Genomic DNA, 11,556 nt, shown 5'->3' with positions numbered 1-11,556 from the left:
GGAGTTAACTGTTGTTGACTGGAAACGTGTTGCCTCATGAAACGAGTCTCGTTTCAAATTGTATCGACCGGATGGACGTGTCGGGTATAGAGACTACCTCATGAATCCATGGACCCTACATTTCAGCAGGGGACTGTTCAAACCACTGGAGGCTCTGTAATGGAGGGGGGAGGGGGAGGGGGGTGCACCTGGAGTGATATGGGACCGCTGATACGTCTAGATACGACTGACAGGTGACAAGCATCCTGTCGCGGGGACCCTACACAATTTTAGGCAGGTGTTCCAGTTTCTCTGGTTGGTTGGCCTGGGGAAGGGGACCAAACAGCGAGGTCATCAGTCGCATCGGATTGCGGACGGGTGGGAAAGGAAGTCGGCCGTGCCCTTTCAAAGGAACCATCTCGGCACTTGCCTGAAGCGAATTAGGGAAATCACAAGAAACCTAAAAGTGATGGCCAGGGCGCGGGTTTGAACGGACGTCCTCCCGAATGCGAGTCTAGTGTACTAAGCACTGCGCCACGTCGCTATGTTTTTCTCTGGCTTTTCGTTGTGTAAGGGCTGTGTAACGTACGGATCATTTCTGTTCTACATATTTATCCCCTTGTCTGTTACTTAAACAGCATTTAAAGCAAAATTGAAACTGCCACCATTTAATGCAGGTTTCATTTGAAACACTTTTTGTAACTTGAAAGAGGGGTATGTTTTAAAAAATACATACTGATCATAGAACGCTATAAAGCGCAATTTTCTAAAAAGTCGTAACATTTATAAAAACGCAAGACATAACGTATCAAACATCGCTTCAATAGCTTGTCAACTTTACATGAAACTAGTTTGTTAGTCATAAATTAGTTTCGTACTTAATAACAGGAAACTCTTACCTTTGACGTGATTAACTTTCTATTGAGATATAACAATAGCAATATCGATTTTATATGTTGGTGCATGTAAACTGTACTTGCATCAAAAGTAATTGCAGTGGTTATATAAAAACACAAGCAATCAACTAATTTTTATTACTTATAAAATTCAGTTTACAGTTTGTTAGAGTACGGATGGACTACACAATGGACTAATAGAGAGATGTGTCGTTCTAATTACGTGCAAAAACAAAGGGTAGGCGTCGGCTCAGTTTCTCTCACTTTCCATTAGTTATTCTCTACCAGTCCTATAAATACTGACGGCAAGCGTATCATCTCCTACCTTGTCTATTTACTGTACCAAAAAGATCCCAACTGTAGTTTTGGTAGAGCGCAACTCGAAGTGTAGCCCACGACACGAGAATACCCATAATTTAGTTATCCAGTATTTGAGAATGACAACATTTAGACACTTGCAACAAACCACACAATTTCCAACTCCTAAGCTTATCCCTCATTACCTTTATCCAGTTCAGTTCATGGATTAAGACTGCCACATGAAGCATGTTTTAATTTATTACCTCTTTACTACTAACTACGCGCAACATTTCGTAGAAGTACCCACGTATAATGCTGAATACTTAGAAACCTATATCGTTTTAAGGTACATAGCCCAGGAGACATGACACCACTGTCACAGATGCATGAGAAACTGACGCATTGCACATGACGTTTTAACTTTACATTTTACTACTAACTGTATTCATAACATGTTGCAGACATACCACCGGATGTACGTGCAAAAATATGTCATTGTACTGAATAAACATTAAGATGCGGGAAAAGCTGCAGGGTGACGTTCGTTAGATGTACAGGTGAAATATATGTACGAACAGTCGCAAAATACCATTAAAGTTCTTTGAAATATATTTTACATGTGCATATGCTGGAAAAGCCACACGTAGAAAGCTCATCGTAAACGGCTGTAAGGATTTCAGTCAAACTGGTACATATATTAATTAGTCTGGAAAGAAACACTGTAGGAGTAACAACCAAGCCTATTGGGGGTGAGTATTACTGCATGGAGAGCGAAGGGAGGACTAGGGGAAAGGAGGATACAGGAAATAGGGGAAGAGGCACGTGGAGAGATGGGGGGGGGGGGACATGACAAGCAGGAGGAAAAACAGAAGGGAAGAAGAATGTACAGAGACAAGGGCGAGGAGGAGATTGACAAAAATTGAATGAGGAAGATGAACAGGGAGGAAATGGGTAAAGAATGGGGAGTTGAGGTGGGAAGAGAGGAGGCTGTCGAGGTCGAAAGATGTTTAATGAGGTGATTAATAGAAAACTGGAATAAATACACACCTAGGCAATGCTGTGTGAATAAACCTGGTAGCACTGCAAAATTATTCCAAGTGCAAGTATTCACAGTCTCGTAATACCGGTATTATCAGCCCTGACTAGCTCTACTCTTAAGTGACTACCACTCGCCGAAATTATTTTAAGTTTCGACAGAAGCCAGATATTCTGAGTCAGTTCTGAACAGCCACATTGAAGGACAATGTTTTTTCATCTACCTTTGCGAAATCTAACTCTACGAAATCGCATGAATACATCACTCTCCAAAGAATTACAAATCTTTGTAATTCAGCAACGTCCAGACGACTGCCAAAAAAGGCGCTTATTACTAGTCGACTGAACCTGGAATTTCTACGAATTTACGTCGTTCAGCAAGTGAGAGATTACAGCAGTGTGAAATTAAACTTTTGATTTATGTATGCTATCTTAGGACTGGATAGTTTCAGAAGTCGCGCGTGAAACTTGTCTAAATTTTCATTGCAACTGCAGTAAATTACTGCCATCCCTAAAAATTTTACGTACTCATTACTGGAAAGTAGACTTCCACGTTCCTGCAACAGTTTCACGGAGCCAGATCAACAGAACCACGACGATGCGTGATCTACAAGAAGGGCTCAGCTTTAGGATGCGAGCTAACAGAACTTTGTTCGTGTTAACCTGACGGCTCAACGTCCTCCTTCAGGACCCACGCGAAATGCGAAGTTGTTACAATTAGCCCCACCCCCACGTCTGCATGTAAATAGCCTTGTATGTTCACTGTGATTATTCGCTATAAACATTGAAGAGAACTACTTACCTTCCAATAGCTAATTTTCAGTTAGATGCGTGGTGGGTAGACCTAGAGACCTTTCACAACCTTTGATGGCAAGTAAGTGTAAAGTGCTGCTCTGAGAAATTTGTAGAGCGTTTGTTTCTTTTTAAAGTTCATGAACAGTACAGTGAACGAGCTTCGTCCATAGAAATCTATTAACGTATCACCTGTTGATTTCGGTCATCCAGTACGGTCGCAGGTTCAAATCCTGCCTCGGGCATGGATGTGTGTGATGTCCTTAGGTTAGTTATGTTTAAGTAGTTCTAAGTTCTAGGGGACTGATGACCTTAGAAGTTAAGTCCAATAGCGCTCAGAGCCATTTCAGTCATCCTGAGTTAAACAGCCAAGATTGTTTCAGTACAGTAGCCGCCAAGCCAGCAAGTCGACAGCAGACCGCAGGTAATAGGTCACTTGACAACGACCTAATGTGTTCCACTGCCTCTTGTTGGGCAGGTATCGCAATTTAAGTTGTTTACTGACGCTTAACGAGAAGTAAGACGCTACAAGTATGCAAGTTACAATACAACCAACACTATCCCATACTTTCAGTTATTACAGAAAACTCAGGGCTTTTAAGTACGACGCATAGTATGCTCTACCGTTGTGCAGTGAAAGACATGGCTTGACTGGGCTGGCGACCGCTAAATCATTTCTTTTTAGATTGCTGTGTAGGCACTATGTGAAGCCTACTGTACATGTGAAATCCGCCTCGGTCATAGGTGAATGGTAATCGTGACAGTCTAGACGACCCTGGTTCAGATCCCGGCACTGCCAGTAACTTTTTCCCTTGGTGGGAGGGCTAGAACGGTGTCCACTCAGCCTCGTGATGCCAGTTGAGGAGCCACTTTCGAAGTAGTGGCGCCAAGCTCTGCAAAGACGGCCACGGCCGAGATCAGTGTGGTAGCTCCACGCCCCTTTACAATACATTGAAATAACGCCACTGGCTAATGCCAGAATTGGCCAGTACGGTCTCGACTGGCCAAGTTTACCTTACTGTATGTGTGACGTACTATCGCTTAACTAGAGCGTTCCGTCAATATTTTCACGATCGATTTAACTGGAGTTGCGTGTGGCATTTCACGAAATTGTATCGTGTTAATTCGAATTATTTGGGAATGAACTAGGCCGCCTCCAGTTGTTGGCTAGGGCATTTCACAAAATGCCACGTACGTGGGTGTGTACTGCGCACAGTGGACCCCACTCCATTGATGCGTCACGTCATTGCAGGAATTTTGGGCTTGTTCAGCCATACTTTAAACTATTGCTGAGGCGACACCTATATAAGTTGTTCCCGGAGATTATATATGTAGTGTGTGCGCGCGCGCTTCAAATATCAACGACTCATTGAGCGTTGTTAGTAAGATCAAATTTGACTAACGTGTCATACGTTTATGTCTTTCAGTATTTAGGATTATTTTCTTATTTGTATGGTTGTGGAGTGAAATGCAAATTTAAATGCCCTAACTGGACCTTTTAGAGCGAGCGAGCGAGCGCGCCTGCCTTAACACGTCGGTAGCCAGGACGTGTTGAGATTAGCACCCACGACACAAGCTTACGTCGTAATGAAGTAACTGAAGTGGAAATGATGTTTCAACCTATAGTAGCAAGGGCGGAGAACCACGGAAATTATTGAACTAGTGATACGCTAATGATTTAAATTTGTCTTATCCCAGACACGCAGAAAATTTTACTGAAGTAGCGCCCTCTGGAAAAGAATTGTTAAACTGCCCAGCTGAAGTACGGTATGTACCTGAAACTTAACTGCACTTTAAGAAAAATATTCACGTATGTTTTATGAACACGAAAAGGGATGTTGTGCCCAAGTACTGTGATTTCGAAGGGTCGGTTGAGACATTTTTCTTGTCCCTTTCCCTTCTTTTAAATTCTAGCTTTAAGAGCATCTAATTCCACTTGTCAGCAGATACTAGTTTTCGACATGCTGAATTTATTGAACGTGGGCAACATTTAAAAATACACTGGAGCATAAAATCTCAGTACATTGTAAATGTTTCACATTAAAATTTTACATCCATTATATGCCCTTGCCACGCCTAGCGAAATAGGCGAGTTCTAGTATGCATTCTCTTAACATCAGGCTTAATTAGGTTTACACACTCGTCCACAAAGTTCAGGCAGAAATTGGACAATGCCATGTTGTCAAGAGCATTACATTGTTGTTCCCTGCTTATACATTCCGTTCCGCTACCCCTGAGGCCACGCCAGAAGCTTGGCCTGGAGAAGCCCTACTCTCTGATGCATCCACAGGCTCTTCTGGTCTGAAGTATTGGTAGACGATACCGGCAGCAACACCGCCTACGCACGGTCCCACCCAGTACACCTGCAAAAGACGGTCGAACCAATACTAAGCAAAGCTTTGGCAACTCAATGCATTTCACATTTTTCATTTGATACATACCCAATGGTTTGTCCAAGATTCAGTAACGAAAGCAGGTCCGAAAGAGCGAGCCGGATTCATACCAGCACCAGTATACTGCATCTGCGAAAAATGAAGGTCATTTAGTCTTGCACGATACCTCATGCTTCCGCGTTACATTTTGATCCATCTGAATAGTGATGTACAGCTTATTGAATTTTAGGCCGTCCTTTGTCATTTACAGGTGCTTCCTGTGGCTGCTTTCTCAGCTACCATCAGGGTTTGCTTTACTGATCTACGAAGTGAATTTTCTATCGTTGTCAATTTCTGGGTAGTGTTCTACGAAACCGTAACTTCAACTGATACATCGCGAAGTGGTTTTATCTTCCCGAGACCTAAGTTATGAACGCGAGCACACATCTTAACTCCGTGTTATCGAGTTTGCGACGATACTTTCACGTTTAGTCGGGCATATACTTAACCTAAATGATTCACTTCTTTCATTGTAGCAGTGTGTGTGTGTGAAGATCACTTTACCACTCATAAGATGACTGGGGTCAGTGTCTGGACAAGGTCGAGCCATAAGCTTTCTATAGGGCACTAGCCCACATTCCAAATTTAAATCCATTTGCACAGTCAAACACTTAGGTCAATTACTGTTATACGAGGTTAGACCAAGAAGTAGCGCTCTATCAAGTTTAGTGATTGAGACAACAGCGGAATCGGTACAGATTATAGCCTTAACTGTCCTCCACACACCTCCCTTTTTTGCACTGTCGCCGATGCATTCGTGCCTACCTGCGACATTACTGAACCAAGCCTTGCTTTTTCTTATGTTTAAGCTGTTAAGTTCACGCAAGTCATTTGGTATTTAACAGCGTATGTTGCTTTCTTAAGACCTAACAGTCAAATTGGCTGTAGTTTGCAAGATTCACCACTGACCAGTTTCATTTTACGATCGTATGATGCGAAGAACGACGTTTGGGGGCGTGCGTTATTGGCTCCCTAAGGTTCTGAACTGTGGTTCCACAAGCGTCGCTGTTTATCGTGAACTCGAAAGCGTATTTCTTGTTTATCATTACCAGCAAGTCTTCGATCCCCATCTAATGAATGGGTGCCGGTAGCGTGCGGAATGTCCGAAGTTTTTCACCAAACGCCACATATTGTCCATGTGCTTTACAGCGTACCCACACTAACATCTTTGAATTCCGGTCAGGAAGGACCCCGTGTTATTCGAAGCTTGTTCTGATACCTATGATCAACTGGACAAAATTTGTACAAACGCATGGTGAATTTTTAACGGTCGTGTTGGGAACAATTCAGGCTGTGGTATGCACTAACTTCGCTGCTGTATTTTTACTGAAATTTTTTGAACACAGGAGGAGTTATTGTTTGTCCACCACTGAATTCAGACCTGAAGGGCTCCATCAGCAATATGATAAAATTGTGTTGCTGCATCGTATTATAGATTTTCAGGTAAGAAACCAAGCTAAGGAAAAACACTTGTTAAATCCAGAGAAAAGAACGGGTTTTGTGGACTGGCCAGAAGTAGCCGGAAGTCTCTTCGGCCCGCTCCCATTCCTTTGAACGACCCTGATTCTCCACTTAGCTTGCCTTCGCTGTTGGGTAGCCACTATCAGGCTTGGGTATTCACTTCGAAGATCTTAAATGTAGCGTGCGAAGAAGGAAGTGCCTTATATTGACATTTACCGGATGGTAGTGTACCGCGATGACCACGTCCTAACCCCGCCGTGAGAACTACTCATCCCAGAAGTTTTGTTTACCGTCCGCATACCCAACAGGCACTTCACATGCTTAAGAATAACCATATCTACAGCTTTAGTTATGGGCAGTTCTTGCCTAAAACCGAAAGGTAAATTACTGACTAGCTGTGTCATTATGCAATTCGAAATTGGAAGGTGGTAACCCAAGACCCAGTTTCAAAACGCTGAAAAAATGTCTACTCATGACGCCAAATTAGGACGGATTATGTAAGGTGGGGTAGGGGCACTATGGAACTTCACTACATGGCGCTGTACGACGCAGAATTTGTTAAACAGAAGACACGGGGTACACACCTGTGAGACGCTCGGTATGACTGTCCATGCGAGATGACGCGCTGCCGGTGAAAGTGTTTTGCAAGAACGGTGACTCAGATCTGCTCAAGTTCCTGACACTTAAGGATAGGAAAAAAAAAAATGGGCGCTGGCCCAATGAGAAGTGTCTGGAGGAAAGTATAATTTCGTTAAGACAGGTTTTATTGAAGGAAGAGAGCAAGTGGTCCGACTTCAGCACATGTTGCCACAGCATTACATGAGGGAGTGCTAATATGTAGTGCACGGCAATTTACTTTAGTTGTGAGGACTACAGAAAATTCTGCGGAAACTTCCAGCATTGCTCTCCAAAATTGATCATGTTCAGGAGTTGCTTCATGTTTACCTTCCAGCAAGGCAAACGTTTCGTCTAGCATTTCTTGGCAACATCGAACATACGAAGCCTATTTTTCCATCTTCGAGGACACGTCACTACGCAGAATTGCGGAATATGTGCCATTCAAATTCTGCTCTTACATCAACCGGTGCCGTGGTGGATGGGCCTACCTGACAGTGCCTTAACTTATGCCGAACTTGTGCAATCACACACATTGCCGTTGGTTTTTATGCGCAACTCACGGTGGCCGTGGTACTACCCACCCTGCTATCATACCCTGTGTAACCACAGATCGTAGTTGTGAGGGACCGTTAACACTTTTTGCGCTGTGTGTCGCTTATGAAACTTAATTCTTCCTTAAAACCCAACCGATGCAATACGTTAATTATTAATTTCCTGAACTAGATGCGTTGGTAAAAACGCGAGTTTTGAATATTTAGGGACGTATCAATATATTTACCAAGTTAATGAAATTGGTGTGCCGACTTGTACGCTGCCTATTCTCCACCTAGGTCGCTTAAATCAGGCACCTCGACAACAAAGTCTACGGCTGTATTAGCACAGTCATTGAAATTCAGTGCACCCAGGATCAGGGTCCTTGGGCCCCTGGGAAACATACCGCGAACAAGTGGCAGGCTGTTATAGACATGCCGACAGTGAAGGGTCCTGCTGCTGCCGCCGCCGCCCCCCCTGTGACAGCGCTGTACACGGCCATCACGAGCACGAATGATATGACCATCTCCACGAAGCAGCCCTGCGTCGGCGTCACGTGCCGATTCAAGGCTGTAACGCCCAGCGTTGCGACCGTCTCGTTGGGTGTCAGGGCCTGCAACAACAACCACAACATAAGGCTGCCAAGGTACCTTCCATCTCACCGGTACTATATTTAATTGCCTTTAAAACCATTGTGGGAAGAGCAATCAAATTTACTGCAATTAACACAGCTGGCCAAAGTTTGTAGTCCCTCTTTACTAATACGGCTGTCTTTCAGTTCTTCGACTACGAAGATTTGAAAGCCTTAGTCGCTGCTCTGACATACAGTTGCTATACAACTTTGCGTTCTGTGCTATTTGCTGCTTTAAGGCGTCATTCTTTGGCAACTAGTTGCCATGTACATTTGTCAGATTATAACTCGTCAAAATTACAGACATCTGTTTACTGAATCTTCTACTGCACAGGTTTGAAACCATGTCCTTTTTTACCATTTAAATTGTTAGAACGAAATAACCACTTCAACAGGCGCAGCTACGAGTACCTGGAGCACGAATGAGCCAGCGGTGGCGCCCACACACTGCGCCGTCACGTACAGCAGAGCCTTCAGCGGGCCCAGGAAGCCGCCCACCACCAGGCCCACAGTCACTGCCGGGTTCACGTGAGCGCCGCTTACGTAGCCCAGCGTCTGAAGGCAAACATTTGGTTAATCACATTCATCATCTACTTCCACATACAAATATTTCGGTGTAACTACCTTGAGAGTAAGCCGAGTGGAAATGGCTACGTTTAAGTTCGTCATATTCATACAATGCCTCTTCACTCGTTTATTGGATATCCCAGGTGCCAAACCGTACAGAATTTTTTCGAAAATTGCCTTAGGAAGAAGTGCATCGTCTTCGTACCAAGACGTGCTTACCTCTTATGTTACCAGTTTGAGTCATGTGTAGTCGCTTTCGTTGACTTTTCTACCCGTGAAGAACCTAATCCTTTGTTTCTCTACCAGATTTATCACAAATGAAATCGTGTCTCAGTATTAATGGTACTTCCGACAAAAACTGTTCCGCTGTTTTGCCGCAAATGGATATTGCGACTGCTCATCTGTTTAGTAATTTTAGTTTGCGAACAACGAATTCCATATAAATTTAAGCAACCGATTGTTGAATCGGTCGGTTTGAAATCTGTCATCGCGCTATTTGTGCGAATAGCGTTTTTAGTAGCCAATTGCCGCGTGCTCTTTAGGAGAACTTTTAGCATTGGCACGTTGAACCTATTTGTTCGAGTGACACTGATCATTGCTTCTACTCTCCACCTGTATTCAGACACACGCTCAACGGCACCTTTCTAGCCATTCCTGTAGCGGATGTGTGAAATGCTTGAGAGCAAGGGGGAAAGTTACTGACCAGGCATTAAGCTATTCTGACACAGAACTGCATTAAGAAAGGTCAACACGAGTGAGCCTGACGAGTTAAGATGCTGACATTTAATTATCTCATCAAATTTTCGTTTCCTAGGGACTGAACGGTTCAATACTGTGCACAGGCGAGCACCTCTAGTTGCTACCGCCATACACAACCTTCACCATATTTAAGCAAAGAGAATCATTAGAGCGTTTATTTTCACATTGTAATTGTAAAGTCACTGCAAATCCTATCTTGTCCCGCATCTTATAACCAGTTTAAGACCATTGTCAATGCCGTGGACATCATGCGCATAATACGGATCACAACGTCTTTGCCGCGAACTTAGTAATACTGACGTAACTGAAGTGGCTGGCCTTAACCGTAATATGGAGTGAATGTTTTACTTTCTACAGCCGTTACATGACCTGCGAGCTTCCACATCTTGTCTGATGTATTTTCCACGAACGAGACACTTAGAAAGCACAGACAGCCAGCACACACCGTCTTCTTACTGCACTTTGCGCCCCTACTATCGATGTACGCCGCTGAAAGAGCGGCCCCAACACGCCATGACCATGTACTTTTCGTCAGTAGCAGTTTAATCTACCTGAATGCCATTTGCAATACGCAGCTCACTGCACTTGGGCTATTATTTCCCCCACGCTACTGGAAAGCTGAACGAGTGACCATTTCTTGCTCTCTAGAATGCGACCATTATTGCGATACCTACCTGCACGATGCATGCGACAGTAAGTCCAAATGTCAGGGCCACCTGAACAGTCGTCGGCTGGTAGCCTTCTGACCACGCCGTTGTAGTCGAGCCACACCCGACGACCACTAGCAGGGACGTGCCGAGGAGCTCAGCAGCCAGCTGTACCACCACTGTTTTCCAGGGCTTCATCTCGTCTAACCTCATCAGGTCCAGGACGCCTAGAACATAAGCACAGTGTCACTTCAGAGACATGGCATTGCAAGTTTCAAGAATCGAGGTGAATTTGCAATGGTCTTGTGGAAACACTAGGTAAACCGTACTGTCCGCCGCTTCAACGGCTGTCACGGTGAGGCACCCTCCGTCCTCAACCATGCCGTTTCTTCAAACTGAGCTGCCACCTGTTTTCATACTGCAACTGTCGCAGCTCTATACTATGTCTCCTACCTACAAATTAAGACGGCGCCCCTATTCAAACGCAAGGAGTATTTACAGGCTTTATCACGGTAATAAATTGTAGTTCCTCTTGGGCTAGAGTTCCTCTATCTACATTATCCTCTCATACACCTTTTACTTAATCTCGTTTCGTATCTTTTCCCCTTGTGTCAAAGAAGCACAGTATGCGCAATCGTTTTGTATTTCGTTTCAAAATGTCATTTGTGCCTCGTCTGCGGCATATACATCCTGTTTATGTTTGCTGCTTACCTGAACTAGCGAGCGAGTTCGTTTCCTGTGCGGTCAGTAAGCTGTTTACACACACCAACTGCGAGGAACTAGCTTCTCACCCCTCTGAAGAAATTTTAGCTAACATGGGAAAGGAAAATAAATTAGAACATAGTCATTTCAGACGCAGAAAGTCAAGAACTAACCTTTACGCTCTAAGGTTAAGGGTCCGAACCCTT

At 44.0% G+C, this 11,556-nt stretch overlaps 1 protein-coding gene across 1 annotated transcript; it reads right to left on the bottom strand.

Annotated features, from left to right (window-relative positions):
• Positions 1-5,212: 5,212 nt before the first annotated feature.
• LOC126219128 (aquaporin AQPAe.a-like) lies at positions 5,213-11,029 on the bottom strand. Its single transcript, XM_049942138.1, has 6 exons — positions 10,978-11,029; positions 10,676-10,875; positions 9,087-9,230; positions 8,451-8,657; positions 5,444-5,524; positions 5,213-5,365 (listed from the first exon to the last, which is right to left on the bottom strand). Exons 1-6 carry the CDS (start codon positions 11,027-11,029, stop codon positions 5,213-5,215), a joined length of 837 nt encoding a protein of 278 aa, XP_049798095.1.
• Positions 11,030-11,556: the final 527 nt, after the last annotated feature.

The sequence above is a fragment of the Schistocerca nitens genome, unplaced genomic scaffold, assembly GCF_023898315.1.
Source record: "Schistocerca nitens isolate TAMUIC-IGC-003100 unplaced genomic scaffold, iqSchNite1.1 HiC_scaffold_161, whole genome shotgun sequence".
NCBI classification, from domain to species: domain Eukaryota; kingdom Metazoa; phylum Arthropoda; class Insecta; order Orthoptera; family Acrididae; genus Schistocerca; species Schistocerca nitens.
This window is presented reverse-complemented; position numbering and strand designations above follow the sequence as displayed.